At 37.6% G+C, this 22529-nt stretch overlaps 1 protein-coding gene across 1 annotated transcript; it reads left to right on the top strand.

Moving 5' to 3' along the window:
- The first annotated feature begins 18396 nt into the window (after window positions 1–18396).
- LOC114283934 ((+)-neomenthol dehydrogenase) lies at window positions 18397–20005 on the top strand. The gene is made up of 5 exons (XM_028226811.2): window positions 18397–18531; window positions 18646–18889; window positions 18990–19064; window positions 19153–19335; window positions 19415–20005. The coding sequence occupies exons 1-5, from the start codon at window positions 18497–18499 to the stop codon at window positions 19787–19789; spliced, it is 912 nt and encodes a 303-aa protein (XP_028082612.2). The 5' UTR covers window positions 18397–18496; the 3' UTR covers window positions 19790–20005.
- The last annotated feature ends 2524 nt before the right edge of the window (window positions 20006–22529 follow it).

Here is a 22529-nt window from a genome sequence, read left to right as displayed (position 1 = left end):
TTGTGCCGAGGAGTCTTTAGGGAAGATGAGAGTAAGAACCTAGTCATCCCAAACCACACATTTTCAACATTGCTTCCCATACTTAGTCCAATTCTGATGTATTCTCTTTTACATCTGTAGAGCTTCCTTAGCTAAGCAAATCATTCTGCAAGTCCTACATCAAATAGCCTGATCTCATTTGACTTCTGGACTTGTCGATCAAAGACCGCAAGGCCCTCATTCTACTAAACTACGTGCCGATGTACCAGTCTCTGCTGCCCGACGTCTCATCCAAGAGTAGAACTCTACCATCTGCAACAACTCCACCAACAACGTCTTCTCCGCGCACTGATTAAGCTTCTACTTCTAATCTAGTAAACTAGTCATCAACCTCAGCTCCATCCCTATACATTCCACTAGCTGAACGCCAGCGTCGTCGTCGGCCTACAAAAGCTCCGTCTTGGAGGACGCGTAGCAAAAAGCACCGAGGTATCAACACACTGGCCTACAATCCTGCCAACCCACCTCTTGCTCTCCCTACATTCAAACTTGGCACCAGAGTGAGCATTGCCGCCGCCACCTCTGAGGAGATGGGTTGTAAACCAACAATCGTTGCTCGTTAGATTGCTTGACGTTGTCACACTCCAATCTACCCCTTTTCCTTAGTCAGTTCAAAAACCAAAGAGGGTGAAGAAGGCCAAGGCAGAGGCCAAAGTCACAGCCATTCCTTCTAACGAGGAGAAGGATCTTGAAGACATCGTGCCAATCTTGAAGTTGGTGGAGGCCGAAAGAGGCCGGCTTCGACTGACTTCGTTGATGTCCCTTTTGCAAAGAAGTCGAGGTTCATCAGTCTAATGGGAGATAGGGATGTTCTTCCCAAGAACACCTGGCTTCCCGAGATCCGGGTGGGTGACCGACTTTTGAAAGTCAGCAATGGCATCAACAAAGACGTTGAAGTTGGTGTCGCATTGACCACATGCCTTCTTCTGCCAACCGATATGGAACAAATTGGCAAGTACAATCTATATGAAAACTTTGCCTTCATGATGAGGCATTCTATTATGGTAACTTCCCTTACTTTTCTTTTTTAAATTCAGTCTTCCATACTTAGTAAAATATTACTAATTAGTTTCTTTCCTTGCAGGCCATCCAACATGCTCATTCCTATGCGGTCAAGGTCGAGTTGATGAAGAAAGACTTGACCAAAAAGATGCAGGAGGCTGCAAGCTTCCTTTCTCAACTCAACAAGGTCGAGGCCAGGATCAAAACTTTGGCGGATAAGGTCAGCGTAGCCAAGGCTGTCGAAAACAAGGCCAACGCCGTTGAAGAAAGGCCTGCCGAGGCTGAGATTATACTGAAGGAGGCCCTCGAAACCAAAGACGCCAAGATCAAGACTGCCGATGAAAAGGCCTACGCGGAGAGGCAGGCCGACGTACGGGACCAATACAAGAAGCAAGTCAACTTGGCTTGCAACAAGGGTTACTACCTTGGCTGGGTTGCTGCACTGAAAAAACTTTCTGTTCCTGAGGACTCCCCTTTTCATGACATCGGCCAGCTAGATGTGCCCTTCTCCCCTTTTCTTGTCCAATCTGAGAAGGAGGAAGAGAAAGAAGAAGAGGTTGTTACTATTGTTGAGGCAAAGTCCCCAACTCTAAATGATCAGGTCCTGGACCTGACTGAAGATGATGGGGATAAGGTCTCCAGAAGCACCTCTCCAAAGAAGGCCGATGCCTCTAATGTCGAGATCATTGCTGTTTGGAAGAGCCTTGATAAGACTCTCAAGGAGATCGATGACGAGATAGCAGCCGACACCAAGGCTGGAAAGGCTATGGAGCGAACCGAGAACACTGCTTCAGAGTTTAGCACTTAGGATTTTTCTTCTTTTAGTTATACTTTTCTTTTCTTTGCTAGGCTGAAGTGCATTTTGATGTACTTTAACAATCTTTACTTTGATGAATGAATCCCTTGTTTTTGACAAAGTGTTGGATGTTTGTATCTTCATACTGCTTTCATATATCTTGTGTGATCTTGTCTTTATGCTTTACCTCTTTTCAAGAATCTTCTAAGTATAATGTCTTAAATAATCATCTTGGATTGAAACAACTTGGATATAACAGTTATCAAACACCTCGGATAACTTCAACTCATAATAAATTTTCTGAAAATTTGTACAAGTGTCATATTCACTTAACTCATTTAAGCTCTCTACCCCCCAATGTGAATCTAAGTACCACTTAGGTTCACATTAAGGATGCATCATCTGAATCTTGCCTAAGTCTGACTTAGACATTCATGACCGAGGTCATCGTGGTTAGCTCGCCTAAACAAAACACTGAAGGCTTAACCTTAGTGCACCGAGAGTACTATCTACCTCGACTTTTCGTACAAACTAGTCAGATTGTGGCTAGTTTCGCCTTGTTTCTCAGTGAAACATCTCTTTTAACTTAATTCAACTCTGTCATTAGAACAAGTCTAAGTCAATCATCTTGTTCATCTTCGGAACATCAGCTTAAGACTTTTTAGTCTTCTCTAATAGTTATGTATTTCAACAACATTTTGTAAAGAACAAAATCGGACTAGTATTTTGTTAATACTTTGGCTAAAAATATTGTCGAGATTAGATAGAAAAACTTAAAAAATTAATGATTAAAGAATTTTAGATTGCTGGTATTCTATAGTCTTAGCAATTCCTTGCAATCATTGTTTTCTAGCTGGTATATGCCATTGCCAACAACTGAGATGACTATGTACGATCCTTCCCAATTTGGGCCAAGCTTACCCTCCCTGGGATCTTTTTTGTTGCCGATAACCTTCCTTAGGACAAGGTCCTCAATTTGGAACTCCATAGGGTTTACCTTCTTGTTGTATGCCCTGACAAGTATCTGCTGGTATGTCCCCAGACGAATTACTGCTCTCTCCCTCCTTTCTTCAATCAAGTCAAGATCTCAGGCAAGGAATGTCTCGTTCGTCCCATTCTCTATTCCCTGAGTTCTGACTCTAGGAATGCCAATCTTAAGTGGTATAACAACCTCGATGCCATAAGCCATGGCAAAGGGTGATTCTTCAGTAGATCTTCTCGACGTAGTACGATATGTCCACAGAACATTAGGCAACTCTCCGCCCACTTGCCCTTGGCAGCTTCCAATCTCTTCTTTATTCCATCCAAGATGGTCTTATTGGAGGCCTCGACTTAGCCATTGCTTTGAGGGAGGCTGGGAGTTATGCAGAAGTTCTTGATCAACTTGCTATCAAACTGAGTGCTATTGTTTGCCACAATAGCTCTTGGGATCTCGAATTTGGTAATGATGTTCTTCCAGATAAAATTCCTCACATCTACATCTCGAATTTTCGCCAGAGGTTCAGCTTCCACCCACTTCGTGAAGTAGTCCGTGGTTACTAGTAAGAATTTTATCTGTGCAGTTGCCTTAAGCAATTGCCCAATCAGATTCATGCCCCACTGGCTAAATGGAAAAAGACTAGATACTGGGTTCAGGTGTCCAACTGGCTGATGTATCAAGGGTGGAAACTGTTGACACTTCTAGCACTTCTTCACATAGGCTTCTGCATCTTTTTGCATATAGGGCCAGTAGTACCCCTATGATATGGCTCTGTGGGCAAGAGATATGCCCCCTGCATGGCTTCTACAGAGCCCTTCGTGGATCTCGTGCAAGAAGTCTTCCACCTAGGAAGGATGCCCACATTGCTAGGAATTTACCCTTCCTAACTAAGATCAGTGAGACAAGAAATAACAAATAAGGAAGAAAAACGAATCAAACAAATCACACATACAATAATACAAGGATTTACGTGGTTCGCCCCAGAATAGGGCTACGTCCACAGCTGCTGCGATTTTTACTATGATCAGAAAAATACAACTCTCTCTTAACCTAAAAGAGGTGCCCCCTCATTTGTTTATAAGTATAGAATTAGGGTTACACGGAAGTAACGTGGGAATTACGAAAGTATCCAAAAAAATTTCGGCCGGAGAGGGTGTAAACCCCCTGACCCTCTTCTCCCATGGAGGGAGGACCCCCAAACCCCCCATTAGACCTAGTGTTTGAGTAAACAGTAGGGTTGAGTGAATAGTACTTATCAGCGTACACCGACCCAACACACATCACGGTAAGGACCTAGTGAAGGACCTTTTATACAGGTGGTCATCCCTAATAAACTTGACTAGGGCATCTATCCAACTTGGGCCCAGTCATTGCCTCATATACTATTTTCAGGGGTTCCTCGTTTGGGCCTGATAGATAGTCCATCATAATTGTTCTTGGCGTGTCTGATTTTATGGCATTAGCAAGATTAGCCAAGGCATCTGCATGGTTGTTGTCTTCTCGGCACACCTATTACAGCCGACAACTCTGGAATTGTGCTAAAAACTTGATGCGTTCTCTAATATAGGCTACTATCCTTTCATCTTGGGTTATGTATTCTTCGGTTGCTTGATTCATGATAGTTGGGAGTCACAGTAGACTACCAGCGCATCGGCTTCCACTATTGCTGCTAGTTTCAATCTGGTAATTAGTGCCTCGTACTTTGCTTTATTATTTGAGGCCTTGAACGCCAGATTGATTGCTCTATTATTTGTCCATCTGGTGAGATTAACTCCACTCCTACCTTCGCTCCTTGTAGGTTTGAACTGCTATCAACAAAGAGACGGAAGGACTCGCCGACGTAGATATCACAAGGCTGAGGTTTTTCTTCCTTTTGTTTCTGTCTTGCTGGCTGGGGGTTCTATGCTACTAGTTGTGTTTCTTCTGGCTGTCATGTGCATCCTAGGCCGAGGTTTATAGGTGTTGGCCTCGGACTTGCGCTTGGTGTAAACTCAGTAAAAAGTCAGCTAAAACTTGACTTTCGATTGCTGTCATTGGCTTGTATTCTATGTCATACTGACCTAGAACTATAGCCCATCATGCTATTCTTCTTGATAAATCTCTGTATTATAACAGAGACTTCATTGGATTACAATAATTGATCAAGACCATTGAATTGTTTAATAGTAAAAAATTTGAAACTAGGGCAACCGGTTAATCCTCTTATTTGCATCCCACTTTCCTCTCTCTCTCTCTCTCTCTCTCTCTCTTTCTCTCTCTTTCCTTATCTTCATCTGTGTAAGGTTCACTGTGTAACCCTTGATTTCCATTAACAACGACAAGCCCTTGCTGGGCTCCATTGATGAATCTCTGTAGGGAACAGTATAACCCTTGATTTCTAGCAACAACAGAACTATAAGACTCTGTTGGGTTCCATTGCTGAAGTGAAGGCATTCTCTCCAACTAGATATCAAGTATGGAGTTGTCTCCACTCTCTCTCTCTCTCTCTGCCCTCTTCACTTTAGCAATTTTCGCTTAACTAAACCCTCATCCTAACCTCAACCCTTCTAAGCTTCGCTCAAACTGAAACCCCTCCATCGGCTACTAACCTCTTTCTTTCTCAATCGAGTGTTTGTGTTTGCACAAACAATCCAACCGTGTTAAAATATCAACAGAAATCCAACCACCCTGAGATTCCAATAGAAAACCATGTAGCCTCAAATTCTTCCTTAATTGGGTTAATCTGTTTGTGTTTGCATTGACATTGGCATTAATATCAGTTCATGTTGTTTAACTACATGCTATACCTAGTGGGAAAAAAGCTGAAATGGGTATAAGCTAAATTAATTAGATTTTTCAGTCATCAAGTAATTGTTTGTACTAATGTCATGTATGTTATGGCCCCAGCTAAAGTTAAAAGTGAAGGTGTTGATTATGACATTCCGATTGAAGTAAATGACATTCGTTTGAACAATGAAAGTCGGGCGAAACCTTGTCATGGTAGCAAAGCTGGTCCAAGCAATGAAGAAGCAACCAATATCAACGTTGAAGATGGTCGAGCCGGTGTCAAACAAGAAATGGTTGACGATGCTCATCACAATGACATGGTTGGTGAGGTTGAACGTACTGTGCTCGAACAGAAATTTGATTCGGTTGAGGATGGAGAAGCTTTCTACAACACGTATGCTAAAGCCAAGGAATTTAGTACACGAAAATCCATATTTAACACAAATAAACATGGAAAGGTTGTTAGTAGGCTATGGTTGTGTTCAAAGATAGGTTAGAGATTACCAAAATACTTGGACCGTGTTACTAAAAAGAGAAGAGCTCCCAAGGCACTACCAAGAGTAGGTTGTAAAGTACAATTTCGCATACGGTACGATCTGGAGGTTGGTGAAGGGGAAAAGTATGTAGTGGCTCACTTCATCGTAGACCATAATCATGAATTGGCGGAACAACACTGTGTGATGTATCTGAGGTCACATCGGGGTTTAAACAACACTGACAAAGCTCAAGCAATGGCTATGCACAACGTCAGTGTGAAGACTAGCCAAATCATGGACTATATAGCAAATCAATATGGGTCTTATGAGAATGTTGGTTTCATCCGTACGGCTCTACACAACCATATTCAAGCCGAACATATAACAGGAGTTGAGGATGGTGATGCGTAGGGTGCGTTGGTTTACCTATGTGCAAAACTTGATTTTGACCTACGTTTTTTTTACAAGTACGATGTGTGTAAGGATAACAAGTTACAAAATCTTTTCTGGGCATATTCAAAATCGCGGGCTGACTACGTAAAGTTTGGTGATGTGTTGATATTTGACTCAACTTACCAAACCAATACCTACAAGAAACCTTTTGTCATGTTTGCTGGTGTGAGTAACCATTTCACGACCACCATATTTGCATGTGTTTTTCTAGCTAATGAGACAATTGATACATACACATGGGTTTTGAAAACATTTATAGAGGTGATGGACAATAAAGCACCTATGTCCGTACTGACAGATGGGGATAAGGCGATGCGAGAGACAATTAAAAGAGTGTTTCTAGACGCAAGATATCGATTATGTAATTGGCATCTCGAGAAAAATATCATGTCAATGTTCACAAAAGTGGCTTTGCACATGCTTTCAAGCAATGTATGGAGATGGAAATGGATGAGGCAATGTTTGAGGATGGTTGGACGAGAATGGTAAAAAAATATGGACTTTAGAACAATAGCTGGGTGTTGGAGACATATGAGAAGTGTCATACGTAGGCTGAGGCATATATGCGTGGCCATTTCTTTGCTGGGATGAAGAGCACTCAACACTCGGAGAGTATGATTGCTTATTTCAATCCCTTCCTCCAACACAAATTGAAGCTATATGAATTTGTTAGGCACTATGATCAGGCTCTTGCAAGGATAAGGTATAATGAGGCTGAAGGTGATGTCGAAACAAATAACACTTTTTCGATATTGATTACTCCATTGCGAGATATAGAGAGACATGGAGATGACCTATTCACCCAAAAGATATTTAGAATGTTCTGTGATGAAATCTTAGAAAAGGGGAAGTTGAATGTGAAGGACGTGTTCCCTTTGCCGGATGGTCAGAAGACTACTATATTCATAAGTACAAGGACAAGGATAGATTGTGTATAGTAACAAACAATCCAGTGGATGCGACAATGATATGTTCTTGCATAAAGTTTGAGTCATTCGGTTTAGTCACATGATATGTGTTATGAAAGTAAAAAATTTAAAGCAAATTCCCCTCCACTGGTGTGCTGCATAAATGGACAAGGGCTGCAAGTAAGGATAGCCAGCAATGGTGTCAAGCCTCAATTGATAGCACTACAACACAAACGGCCCGTTATGAGATATTGAGTTCTTCTTACAATGAAATGTGTTTCTATGCTTGGCAATCAATGGAAGGTTTTAAAGAGGCTAGGGATGCATGTTGTCCGATGACGAACTGGATGAAGGAGCTATATGAGAGGAATCGCAATCATGGTGATGTGGATGAAGGGAAACATTCAATCCCACGACAATTTGGAGTAGACGATCCTGATCTTTTAAGACAAAAGTGAACCCAGAACAGGCCTCGTCTAAGTGTCAAAGACCAAGAAAATGTGGGAATTGCAAATGCATTGGCCACACGAAGCGAACGTATCCAAAGGTTCGGTTTAGCAGTGGGTAGTAACTCAGATGCAGATACAACCCACATCACTGACTGTGAGTACAACACGAACTCATCTCCCATTCGTCATAAAATTGGGTTAATGGATCCAAGTACACCACACATTAAGCAACGGCGTCTATTTTTGATGTTTCTCCTGATTCAAGGCAGGAAGTGGGCCAATACAATAGTGTCGAAGCACAAGTGTGAAAAAATGATTCTACCACAATTGCTTAAGTGAATAAGGTAATTGTATGATTTACTTATTCCCTTAATTTATTAGGTACACAATACTAACTACTGAAAAGACATCATTGCCAACAACATGGTAAATATATACGTAGTTTTCATTTTGCATGGATTGTTGTACGTAACGTGTAAATAATTGCTTATGTACAAGGATAGGAATTGGCACAGTATTGATGAAAAGTGGTGGTCAATGAATCGAACGGAACATATCAAAATAGATGTGGTTGATGTGAATGATCTACACGTTACTAATTGTTGTTTATTGTGTTCCCCATTACAATAATTGGTGTGGTATTTGGTCAACCTGCAATTTCCAATATTTGTATTTCAACGTACTGTTGAACATCAATTAGCGAGTGATTTGGATTGTGACGGTCATAAATTAGTTTTGCTCTATTTCTGTTCACTTACTACGTAGAGAACCGCATATAGTAATTTCTCATGTTATTTAGAGTGATTTGTCATTTTGTTTATAGTGAATCGTTATTTTCAAAACTAAATGAATGTGAGATATATATATATATATATATATGAGTGTCTGTTGTTTGTGTATTGTTTTGGATTGGAAATTGGCTTATGTCTGTATTCCAAGATTCCTATTGTGGTTGCTTGTTTTTGTTCTATATTTGGATGGATCTAGTTGAAGGGTTGCCGCGGTGTGGTTGACAACTAATGATGTGTTTGGCTTGGTATCACTTTGTTATGACTTCTTTCAATAAATTACTATTACATTTCGTCTTGTGATTAAAATATGAAATTGCACACTTGTGCTTCGACGCTACCGTATTGGCCCACTCCCTGCCTTGAATCAGAATAAACATCGAAAAATAGACGTCGTTGCTTAGGTAGCATTTGGTAACGTTTACGTTTTTTATTTATGTTTACAAAAATTTTATAAACTGGTTTTTGTTTATTTTTAGAAAAACATAAACTACAAATGTGTTTGGTTTGAACAAAATGTTTGAAACTTTTTAAAAACATAAACTAAAAAATATGTTTGTTCAGGCCTAAAATATTTATATTTATTTCTTATTATTTATGACAATGGGATCACAAATTATGATTGAAAAAAAAATAATTGAAAAAAAAAATTATTTGGAAAAAAAAAATTTAATTGAAAAAAAAAATTTTGTTAGTCAAAATTTTAAATTTTTATTTAAAAACCAACGAAAACTCATTTTTTGAGTTTACGTTTTTTTTTTTTCAAATTTATAAATTGAGCCAAAAAAATTATCAAACAACTTTTTATGACAACTTTTTAAATTTTTGTAAATATAAACTAAAAACTGAAAACGAAATGGCTACCAAACATGCCCTTAATGTGCGGTGTACTTGGATCCACCAACCTAGTTTTACGGCGAATGGGCGATGAGTTCGCATTGTACTCACGGTCAGTGATGTGGGTTGTATCTACATTTGAGTTACTACCCACTGTTTAGCTAAACCAAACCTTTGGACACATTTGCTTCGTGTGGCCAATGCATTTGCAATTCCCACATTTTCTTGGTCTTCGACACTTGGACGAGACTCGTCCCGGGTTCCCTTGTCTTCACAAGATCAAGATCTTCTACTCCAAATTGTCGTGGGATTGAATGTTTCCCTTTGTCTCCATCGCTATGATTGTGATTCCTCTCATATAGCTCTTTCATCCAGTTCGTCATCAGACAACATGCATCCCTAGCCTCGTTGAAACTTTCCATTGATTATGAGGCATATAAACACATTTCATTGTAAAAAGAACTCAATATCTCATAACGGGTCGTATGTGTTGTAGTGTTATCAATTGCTTGACGCTATCGTTGGCCATCCTTACTTGCATCCCTTGTCCATCTATGTAGCATATAAGTTAGGGGAATTTGTGTTAAATTTTTTGCTTTCATAACACATGTCATGTGACAGCAAGGTAGACCGAACGACTCAAACTTCATGCAAAAATATATCATTATGGCATCCACCTGATTGTGTGTTGTTATCCACGATTTATCCTTGTCTTTCTACTTATGAATATAGTAACCTTTCTAACCATCCGGCAAAGAGAACAAATCCTTCACATTCAACTTTCCCTCTTCTAAGATTCCATCCCGAAGCATTCTAAATATCTTTTGAGTGAATAGGTCAGCTCCATGTCTTTCTATATCTCGCAATGGAGTAATCAATACAGGAAAATTGTATTTGTTTCGGCATCATATCCAGCCTCATTATACCTTATCCTTGCAAGAGCCCGATCATAGTGTCTAACAAATTCATATAGCTTCAATTTATGTTAGAGGAAGGGATTGAAATAAGCAATCATGCTCTCTAAGCGTTGAGTGCTCTTCATCCCAACAAAAAAATGGCCACGCATATATGCCTCAGCCCACATATGACGCTTCTCATATGTCTCCAACACCCAGCTGTTGTTCTAAAGTCCATATTTTCGACCATTCTTGTCCAACCATCCTTAAACATTACCTCATTCGTTTCTATCTCCATGCACTGCTTGAAAGCATGTGCAAAGCCACTTTTTTGAAAATTTGACCCGGTATTTTTCCCAAGATGCCAATTACATAATCGATGTCTTGCATCTGGAAATACTCTTCTGATTGACTCTTACATAACCTTATCCCCATCTGTCAGTGCGGACACAGGTGCTTTATTGTCCAGCGCCTCTATAAATATTTCCAAAACCCATGTGTATGTATTAATTATCTTATTAGCTAGCAAAACATATGCAAATATGGTGGTCGTGAAATGGTTACTCACAACAGCCAACATGACAAAAGGTTTCTTGTAGGCATTGGCTCGGTAAGTTGAGTCAAATAACACATCACCAAACCTTGCATAGTCAGCCCACAATTTTGAATCTGCCCAGAAAAGATTTTGTAACTTGTTATACTTACACACATCATACTTGTAAAAAAACGTGGGTCAAGATCAAGTTTTACACATAGGTAAACTGACGCACCCTACACATCACTATCCTCAACTCCTGCTCTACATTCGGCTTGAATATGATTCTACAGATCCGTACAGATGAAACCAACATTCTCATAAAACCCGGATGAATTTACCATATAGTCCATGATTTGGCTAGTCTTCACAGCGACGTTGCGCATAGCCATTGCTTGAGCTTTGTCAGTGCTGTTTAAACCCCGATGTGACCTCAGATACATTATACAATGTTGTTCTGCCAATTCATGGTTGTGGTCTGCGATGAAGTAAGCCACAACATACTTTCCCCATTTACCAGCCTCCGAATCATACCGTATGTGAAATTATGTTTTGCAACCTACTCTTGTTAGTGCCTTGGGAGCTTTTCTCTTCTCAGCAACACGGTCCAAGTATTTTGGTATCTGTGACCTTCCCTTAAATACAACCATAACATACTAACAACCTTTCCATGTTTATTTGTGTTAAATATGGATTTTCGTATACTAAATTCGTTGGCTTTAGCATACGCGTTGTAGAAAGCTTCTCCATCCTTAACCAAATCAAATTTTTGTTCGAGAACAGCATGTTCAACCTCACCAACTATGTTATTGTGATGAGCATCGTCAACCATTTCTTATTTGACATCGGCTCAGCATCTTCAACGTTAATGTTGGTTACTTCTTCATTGCTTGGACCAGCTTTACTACCATGACAAGGTTCAGCCCGACTTTCATTGTTCAAACGAATGACATCTGCTTCAATTGGAATGTCATAATCAACACATTCACTTTTAACTTCAACTGGGGCTATACTGTACATGACATTAATACAAACAATTACTTGATGACAAAAAAATCTAATCAATTTAGCAAATACCCATTTTAGCTTTTTTCCCCACTAAGTACATTACATAGTTAAACAACATGAACTGATATTAATGCCAATGTCAATGCAAACACAAATAGATTAAACCAATCAAGGAAGCATTTGAGGCTACATAGTTTTTTGTTGGAATTTCATGGTGGTTGAATTTCGGTTGGTATTTTAACACAGTTGGATTGTTTGTGAAAACACAAACACTCGATTGAGAAAGAGAGATGTTAGTTACCTATGGAGGGTTTTCGATTTGAGCGAAGCGTAGAGGGGTTAAAGTTAGGATGAGGGTTTAGTTGAGGGAAAATCGCTGAAGTGAAGAGGGAAAAGAGAGAGACATAGAGACAGAGAGAGGGAGACAGCTCCATACCTGATATCTAGTTGGAGAAAATGCCTTCACTTCAGCAACGGAACCTAACAAAGCCTTGTAGTTCCGTTGTTGCTGGAAATCAAGGGCAAAACTGTTCCCTATAGAGATTCATCAGTGACACCCAGTAAGGACTTGTTGCTGTTAATGGAAATCAAGGGTTACACAGTGAACCTTACACAGATGAAGACAAGAAGAGAGACAGAGATAAAATAGAGAGAACGAGGAAAGTGTGATGCAAATAGGAGGATTAACCAATTGTCCTGGTTTCAAATTTTTTACTATTAAACAATTCAATGGTCTTGATCAATTATTGTAATCCAACGGCTAAAAATTATGTTGCATACTGTCTATGAAGCACGGGTACTCCAAACGTGTTGTCGTACAAGTATCAGGTACTTACCGGGTGCAAGTGCGGGTGCGGGTATACGTACCGGTATGGCTGTACGCGTACCGGGTACGCCAAAAACGCACCGAGTACGTTTCATACAGTCAATATAGTAATGGGAATGCCATGGGTACATTTTTGGGTACTCCGGGGTAAAAAATGAGATTGTTTATAAATTAAAGGGTACCGGAGCAATTTTTTGTGTCTATTTTAAGAAATTATAAAAATCTGGGGTTCTTTTGTAATAAATAAAACATGAAACCAAATAAAATTAGGGTTCTATTATTCTCTATCATTCGATCATCTCATTTCCTTCCATATCTCCTTTTGAAATACTCCAAGACTGAAGAACTTCGAAGGTGCTAGGGTTCCATGTCCATTTGATCATCTCCTTCCAGAAATACTCCCAAGAGAGTCTGAAGAACACTTCGTAGGTGCAATTGAAAGGTTTAATTGAAGGTGCTGCTGATTGATTCTCTCCTTCGAAGGTGCGATTGAAGAGGTAAGTTCATCTTCGATTCTTCCCCCATTTTCTTCTTCGATTCTTCATCATTTTTCTTTCATTTTTTTTTTCTAGATTTTTGTGTTGTTTCTTCGCAGCAAACGATCGATTCTTCTCTTCTCTTTGATTTTCTCTTTCTTTGATCTTTCTTCTTCTTCTTTATTTTTCTTGAACTTTTTTTTTCTTGATATATGTCCAGATTTTTGAACTAAGATCTGTCCAGATTTCTTGAACTAAGATTTGTCCTGTTTTTTTTTTTTTTTCTTTCTAATATATGTCATATATATATACATATGCAATATGATACTTGTCACTGGAATATATATTTTATTCAATATATGCAATATATTAGATCTATCCAAATTATTATTTAAATATTTGATGAGCAAAAAGAACGATTTTAAAAATAAATTATGCTCACAGATTCACAGTGCATAACATGTCAAAGTGAGAGATTTCACAAATATTATTTTTAATGCTTAATGATTTTAAATTATAGGAAAATGAGTTCATCAAACAGTTTAGGTTCGTCTACAAATGCTTCTTCTGCTCCTTCCATTGATCAATCTAGAGATGAAAATGCTTCTCTTTGGGGCTATGTTACAAAATTAGTCAAAAGGGGGGAAGGAGGAAGTTGTAATACAAAATTTAAGTGTAATTTTTGTAACATTGAGTTCCAAGGGTCATATTCTAGAGTTAGAGCCCATTTGTTGCTACTTACTGGCCATGAAATTAAAGTGTGTGCAATTGTGAAGGACAAGAGTGATCTTCTTTCTGAAATTCAAAAGGCAGATCAAGAAGTTGAGAATCAAAAAAAGATGGCAAAGCCAAAAAATGTTCCTTTACCACCTCCATCTTCTCAAATTAGTACTAGCCATGGCGGCGCAGAAGATGTTCGAACATTTAGAATGGAAGGTTATGCACCAAGAAAGAGAAAGGCAATTGGGAGTAGTCCTTTAGATAAGGCATTTAATCAAAGTGCTAGAGAACATTTACATTTTTTAATTGCTCGTATATTCTATTCAACTGGTTTGCCTTTCCATTTGGCTAGGAATCCATACTTTGTGGGTGCTTTTCAATATGCTGCTGAGAATCAAATTATTGGGTATGTCCCTCCTGGATATAATTTGTTGAGGACTACCTTACTTCAAAAAGAAAGGGCAACTATTGAAAGGTTATTGGAACCAACTAAAAAGGCATGGGATGAGAAGGGGTTGAGTATAGTATCTGATGGATGGACTGATGCACAAAGGAGACCTCTTATTAATTTTATGGCAGCATCTAATGGTGGAGCTATGTTTATAAAAGCTGTTAATTGTGAGGGTGAGATCAAGGACAAGTATCATATTGCCAAATTAATTGGTGAAGTGATTGATGAAGTGGGCCCTCATAATGTGATTCAAGTAATTACTGACAATGCTCCTGTTTGTAGTGCAACTGGATCAATTAGTCAAGGTAATTATCCGAAGATCTTTTGGACACCTTGTGTAGTGCACACTCTTAATCTTGCTTTTAAGAACCTTTGTGCTGCTAAGGGAATTGGAGTTGTTGCATATGCTTATGATGAATGCCATTGGATCACTATTGTGATTGATGATATAATGTTTGTGAAAAATTTCATGATGAATCATTCTATGAGATTAGCTATTTTTAATGAGTTTGTAACTTTGAAGCTACTTTCTGTTGCAGATGCACGCCTTGCATCTGCAATTGTTATGCTAAAAAGGTTTAAACTTATATATCGTGGTCTCCAAACAATGTTGATAAGTGAAAAATGGGCTTCCTACAAGGAAGATGATGTTGGGAAAGAAATTGTTGTAAAGGAAAAGTTGTTGAATGATATTTGGTGAGACAAGATTGAATAAATACTCTCATTCACATTGCCTATTTATGAGATGCTCAGATTTTGTGACACCGATAAGCCATGTCTACATTTGTTTTATGAGATGTGGGATTCAGTGATTGAATGGGTGACGGAATCCATCTATAGGTGTGAAGGGAAGTCAGAAAATGAAGAGTCGTCCTTTTACTCTGTAGTGTATCAAATATTAGTGGAAAGGTGGACAAAAAGTAGCACACCTCTTCATTGTCTTGCTCATTCTTTGAATCCAAGGTTTAATTCACATTAGACTCATAGTTTATACTTTAATTTTTTTCCATTGCATAATTTACTCTTTTTTTTATTTTTTTTCTAATTATGAAATCTAGGTATTATAGTGGGACGTGGCTTTATGAAAATCCCATTTGTGTTCCTCCTCACAAAGATGTTGAAATTTCTGAGATGAGAATCAAGGGTTTTAAGAGATACTTTCCTGATTCAGATGAGAGACAGGCTGTTAATACAGATCATGCTAAGTTTTCAGGTTGTTTAGAAAGTTTTGAAGACTTTGACTCAATATGTGATAGAGGAGTAATGGAACCAATGGTTTGGTGGTTGGCACATGACTCTTCTGCACCTATGCTTCAATCCTTGGTAGTGAAATTACTTGGCTAACCATGTTCCTCATCATGTTGTGAAAGGAATTGGAGCACCTACTCTTTCATTCACTCTATGAGGAGGAATAAAATGACACCATAACGGTGCGAGAATTTGAATTTTGTGCACTCTAATATTCGCCTCTTATCAAGGAGGAGTCAACTATACACAGAAGGAGAGACTAAGTTATGGGACATAGGGGGAGATGCATTTGATTCATTGGAGGGTTCTGGTTTCCTTGAAATTGCAAATTTTTCACTTGATCAGCCAGAGATGGAAGTTATTTTATTCAATGATGAAGTTGATGAAAGTAAACTTTGAAGTGTCAAGTTTAGATATATAGGGCTTTCTTTTGTTTTTTCCTTTGCTTGCATTATGGACTGAATTGGCATTGTTTTTCCTTTGGTGTTGGCATTGTTGAATTGAAATATATTAATATTTGTCTTTTAGTTTTGTAATTCTCTTTTTAGTTTTGATATTTAACTTTAATTTGTAGATTGGATCCTTTAACCATAATTATAATAAATAAATAAATAAATATCGACATACTGCAGCCATACTTGTATCATACTTTTTTTGAGTTTTGTCGTATTGACGTACCCGCACTCGTACCCTCACCGTACTCGTACACGCACCCGCACCCGTGCTTCCTAACATATGGTGTGCAACCTTAAGGGGGTTGCACACTTAAATGGTACACATCAAGTTAATGCCTATTTGGTAGCTTTAGACAATTAGTTTTTGGGGTACTGACGTGTAAGTCCTAATAAGTGGACTTATTGTCTAATAGGTTCTATGAGAAAAATTTGTCATAAAAAAAGTCACTAATTGTAAGTTTTAGCGACAATTTATAAAAATCATGACAAAAAAAATCAGTAATTATCAATTTTTAGCGACATATTTAAAAAATTGTCACAAATTATTTTTAGTGACAATTTTACCAAGACTTATTTTCAATAGGACTTGATGAGAATTAAGTCAAACTATTAGGACCTATTGGTAGTTTACCTAAGTTTTTTTCAACACATTTAAATTATTTGTCTAATAACCTATAAGTTAAAACTACACTAAATAGTATGATATAAAATCCTAAAAAAAGTTATAAACAATTCAGATAAATTGTACTAAACAATGCCATTCTCTCAAGCAAGCAAGAGTTCAAATTTGTTCACACAACGCAAATTTGTATACACAAATGTGAACAATATAAATTTTCTCTCCGGATAATGACTTCACCCAAAACTACTTATTTGGAATGAACCACAGTGAGCTTCCCCTCACAACAATGTTCTCAAACGGTGTCACCTGAGTGAAAGGAGTCACCAATCTCATTTTTTTCTTTAATCATTCCGATAAGGAGAAGTGGGTTGATTTATTTCCTTCTATCTACGCAATTTTGTGTCTTCGTTCATGATTATGTTAGGCGAAAAGTAGTTGTAGACGAGCAGCAACTGTGAAACAGCGATTCCCCCTTTCATGGTGCAAGATCAATTTATGTAAGAAAAGAATGCCAAGGTATAGAACAAAAATAGGGTAGTGGTGCTTAAAAGAAATTTGTAGTATAAAAATTGTTAAATTTGAACAATTTATTATTTCTATTTTGTGTAATAGCCATTGTAGATTTATGTGATTGATTTTTTATTTGAAAGAAATTATAACGCAACAAAAATATTTAGTTTTGTGAAATTTAAAACCAAAAATATTATTATCTTATCACATTTTTTGGCAAGTCAATGCAATTTTTTACCTTTTTTTCTATGAAATTCTATCAATCAATTCCATTGTTAATATGTGAATCTTTTATATAGCACAGAAAAATGAACCAATTTACTTAAACTCAAGTGGCCCATTAAAAGTTTAATATAAATAAATAAAATATGAACAAATTTCGAAATTTATTATTAACTTTTTAATATTGGGTCAAAAAACTTGTAGGTACTACAAAACTACGTAACCTTAATTAAAAGAGAATTTGGTCAAAATTCTCCCATAATAAAATTTTAATACATTAAGGTCAAGTATAAAATGTTTTTTTTTTTTAAAGATCCAATACATACCATTATTATCAAAATATTAAACTTTAAATATCGATTTTTTTAATAAAATTAGTATTTTTAGAATTCTTTCCTCAAAATCTATCAAATAAAATCTATGTTGACTATAAAATTCTTTTAAAAGAAATAATAATAAAAAAAGTTATTACCGTCAAAATTAATGTAAATAATAACAGTAATATGTTACTTTATTTGACAGTAACACGTTACTTTATTTGACAATAACATGTTACTCTGACAATACTATTCAAGAAAAAAAAAAAGATATTTTACTTTGTCCTTATTCAATTATGTATTTTCTTCTTAGGAAGTTTATGAAACAAAATAAATTAAGTTGTTCTTTTCACCAAACAAGAGTCCAATTAAAGAGTTTTGACCAAATTTTCCTTAATTTTAAAACTTGTTCAAAATCGCCTAAAAAAGTAAGCAAATTAAATTTAAACACATTTTGAACTCACTAAAATTTAAATTAAATTGAATCAATCCACTGCTCAACTTAACTTAGAATCCTATTTCTATCACTTAAGTAGCCTGTTGAACATGCATATGACAATCATGTCACAGATTACGTACAAAAGGAGGATGTTGTCACAGCATACGTGTCATACGCTCATTTCTTAGTCTTATTTTTATATAAATAGATATCTCCAACTTCAAAATTAACTACACACACCTCATCCTCATCACCACTATCATCTCCTACATTCAGAAATGGAGGGAACAGTCACCACTGCACCACCAAAAAGGCACATCTCTCTCTCTCTCTCTCTCTCTCTCTCTCACATTTTAAATGTTGAAAATGTTGAAAATTTAAGCTCTAACACCTTAGTTTTGTTGTGTGTTTGCTAATTGATTTTCAGGATTGCAGTAGTAACAGGGGGCAACAAAGGAATTGGATTAGAGATATGTAGACAGTTAGCTTCCAATGAAGTCATGGTGATCTTAACAGCTAGAGATGAGAAGAGGGGTACTGAAGCTGTTGAAAATCTCAAAGCTTGTGGGCTATCTGATATTTTTTTTCATCAACTTGATGTTACAGACTCTGCTAGTATTGCTTCTTTAGCAGATTACATCAAAAATAAATTCAGAAAGCTCGACATATTGGTAAGATTGGAAGCAAACTAAATTGATTGAAACTAAATTTGTCTATAGCTATCTAGTGGGTAATTGTTCACTAACATGTATGGATGTAAATTCTTGGCAGGTGAACAATGCAGGGGTCATCGGAGTCATAATGGATGCGGAGTCATTTACTAGTTTAAAGCTTAAGTCTGGAGAGGTAAGTCTATTACCAGATTCTGGGTTTCAACAAAAAATTTATGCTTATTGTATAAATCAAGGATTTTAATCTTCTAAAAATGATATAGATTGTAGGTGAGAAGGCTGAAATGGCAAAAAAGGTTATAAAACAAACCTATGAAACAGCAGAAGGGTGTCTGCGAACAAATTACTATGGACCTAAACAGCTGTCTCAAGCTCTCATTCCACTTCTTCAGCTCTCTGGTTCTGCAAGAATTGTTAATGTCTCATCCGGTTTGGGGCAGCTAAAGGTTAAAAACTTCCCTCAAAGGCTGGTTAAACTGTTCTATAAATTTAGCCCATGACATATAACTAAATGTTTTTATGCAGAATGTTACAAATGAATGGGCAAGAGAGGTACTAAGTGATGTTGATGGACTCACAGAAGAGAAAGTAGATGAGGTAGTGAGTCGTTATTTACAGGATGCTAAACAGGATTTGTTGGAGTCCAAAGGCTGGTCTGTTCTCTCTGCTTATGTTGTCTCGAAAGCAGCTCTTAATGCCTACACGAGGGTTTTAGCTAAAAAATTCCCAAATTTTGGCATAAATTCAGTTACTCCTGGCTTTTGTAAAACAGAGATGATCTTTAATAATGGACACTACACGGCTGAACAAGGTGCAAAAGGTCCTGTAAAGCTGGCTTTGACGGTTGGTGATGGGCCTTCTGGCCTGTTCTTCTTTCAGACGGAAGAAATGACCTTTTAGTATCCGTTAAGTGTTGAAATTGCCTATGAACCCAACGGGAATTAGCTCTTCTTTGATGAGATGCATGTATCATCAACCTTCTAAGAATAAACAGTCCCCAAATTTCTGATTTTTGCAACGAACTTGAATTACAAGCATGTGTTATATTTTGAAGAGAAAAAAAAAAAAAATGCACCATTTTGAGGTATTGAAATAATAATAACTCCCTTTGAAGCATGTGATGGATACAACATTCTTTCTTGGATTCTCTAACACAAAATCACATGAATGATAACCTTCACAGAATTGTAGTACTTCAGAAAAGAGATGCTCCAGATATAAATTTCCCAGTCAGTGCTTGAGAAACAATGGTGTATGTGTATCTATTTGTCTAAAATTATCAACGTTAAACAACTTACAGATAGAAAGTATGATTTTTAAGAAATGTGAACAAATTTTCCTCCAAGTGAAGATTTCTTGAGATATATAGGTCTGTTTCAAACTTCAGAGTGGCTTCTTGCAGCATTTCGTTTCGCACAGCATCCCACAAAGTAGATTAATGACTGATTTCACAACAGATAATTGTAAGAAAAATAAATGAACTCGATTAGAAGGTCCTGATCATATAAACACGGTCAATAAAATGATAATCTATTATAGCGATCCCGGGTTTACCCTTGTTGTACAGTGATCCGGACATGTGTCCGTGGATGTTAGTAGTTGATCATTACCTTGTGTACATCCTTTCTTACTTTGTATTTGAGTTATAAGATGTGTAGGGCAGGTTTGTTACAGGTTGGTTGAGATTAGAAACTAAAACTAGTTGCCCAGATTTTGACCTGTCCGCTCGAGCGGGGGTTTTGGCGCTCGAGCGGGGGTTTTGGCGCTCGAGCGGGAGTTTCACCCGTCCAGTATTTCCTGTGCAGTGTTCGACGCTCAAGCGTGGGATTGGCCGCTCGAGCGGGTTCGTGTGAGTGACGCTCGAGCGGGGAGTTGGAAGCTCGAGCGGGAGACTTGTCTGCAAAAGTTCTGGGAGTGTGTATCCGGAGCTCGAGCGGGGGATTGGACGCTCGAGCGGGGCGACTGGGTTAAAGCTCTGTGTTTTGACTTTTCAAATCACTTTTTCACTTTCTCTTCTCTCTCCTACCTTTCCAAAAACACCATTGTTGAGCCTCTCACTCTAGAACTCTACCTTCTCTCTAGGTTTTGATCTAGTAGGAGTGATTTGCTCATCTTTGGCCTTTACAAAAAGGTTGTTGATCGTCGAGGGCTACTTTTTAATCTGAAAATTTCGGGATTTGGAGCACGTTGGGTTTTGTCATCTTCTCCCTTGGGACTCCGGATTTGAGGTAGGGATATCCTACTCCTCTCTATGGATTTTGTCTTTAGATTTTAGTATTTTGAGATGTTGGGGTTGGTTTGGTAATTTTGTGAAAGTTTGGGGCTTTTGTGTAATTTTACAAAAGTTGGGGTTTTATTTATAATAAACCTAGATGCATGTTTGGCATAGAGAAATGGAATAAATGTTGAATCATTGATGAAAATGGGATCTTAAGGGTTGTAATGTTAATTATGGGGAATGCCCTAATTACATTGTTTGATTAATTGGGTTAATTAATCGTGAGAAATGAGGTTATGAAATAGAAATGTTGAGATTGGGAATACATGGGATTAAAGGGTGTAGTTGGATCTCATGTCACTCACCTAGTTGGAAATGTCGATTTTATATCCATTTGTTGCATTTATTTACTGTATAGAAATAACTGCTTTGGGCTATCCGTGGAGGATAGTCGTGATTGTTGTAGACAATGCATGATGATTAGGCAAACGGAAACTAATCACTGGAATGAGTCATTGATTATGATTGATTGAAAGAACACGTTAAATTTATGTGTTGCGTGATGATGTGTATAATTATTGTTTATATGCATTGTGTTGTGTTGGAGGAGATAGGGGATGTACTCCACGGTTTAGGGGAAGATAGGGGATGGACCTCTAAACCGAATGTTGTTGGGAGGAGACAGGGGATGGACTCCGTAGATAGAGCTCATATGCTTATCTAGTACTGTGTTGACAGAGCTCATATGCTTGTCATTGGAAGTATGATAATGCTCATATGCATATCTGTGGAAGTAATGATATAGCTTGTATGCTTATCTGTTGTTGTGTGATATAGCTAGTATGCTTATCTATTATGAAATGGGAAGTGTTTGATATGCGTTACTGTCTCATATGAGTTGTTTGGCCAGGTTCTGAGCCATGGTCGTAAATTGAGAATTGAAAAGAATTGGAAAATGGACTGTAATATGGACTTGTATGTCATGAAACCGTAAAATGCGATAAGGGAAAATATCTGTATTGGCCATCTATCAACTGCTAATCTTTTAGTCATTGTTCATATTTGGTTTAGTGTATTTCTACTGGGCTGTGGCTCACCCTATATGGGAATATCATTTTCAGGTACAAGTAGCATGTCACCTCCAAGGTCATAGCTTGGGAGGCTAGAGGCGGACAGATTTTTGTTGTTTAAGTTCTTTTTTTTTTTTTTTGATGTATTACATGTATATTCAAGCCGAGGGCTTAATGTGTAGATGAGTTAGTACTCTTTTGTTGTAACCAAGTGTTAACTTGGAAAGCTGTAAGCCCGTAGGGCATTTTGCTTTTGTTGTTAACATGTAATACTTTTGTAATGAAACTCTGATGAATAGAAGATTGTGGATATTTCATATGTCAATGAATGTTTTATTTGATGGGTTTAATG

Source organism: Camellia sinensis, chromosome 2 (genome assembly GCF_055761805.1).
Source record: "Camellia sinensis isolate YWXY chromosome 2, ASM5576180v1, whole genome shotgun sequence".
Classification (NCBI taxonomy): domain Eukaryota; kingdom Viridiplantae; phylum Streptophyta; class Magnoliopsida; order Ericales; family Theaceae; genus Camellia; species Camellia sinensis.
Note: the sequence above shows the minus strand (reverse complement) of the source record. Positions and strands in the feature narration are given on the sequence as shown.

Bases quoted from the DNA above. Each gene is read 5' to 3' on its own strand.
- LOC114283934 (XM_028226811.2), top strand. From the start codon at position 18,497: ATGGAGGGAACAGTCACCACTGCACCACCAAAAAG. The intron at 19,065-19,152 runs GTAAGTCTATTA...AAAATGATATAG, and splicing joins TAAAGCTTAAGTCTGGAGAG to ATTGTAGGTGAGAAGGCTGA. The intron at 19,336-19,414 runs GTTAAAAACTTC...GTTTTTATGCAG, and splicing joins CCGGTTTGGGGCAGCTAAAG to AATGTTACAAATGAATGGGC.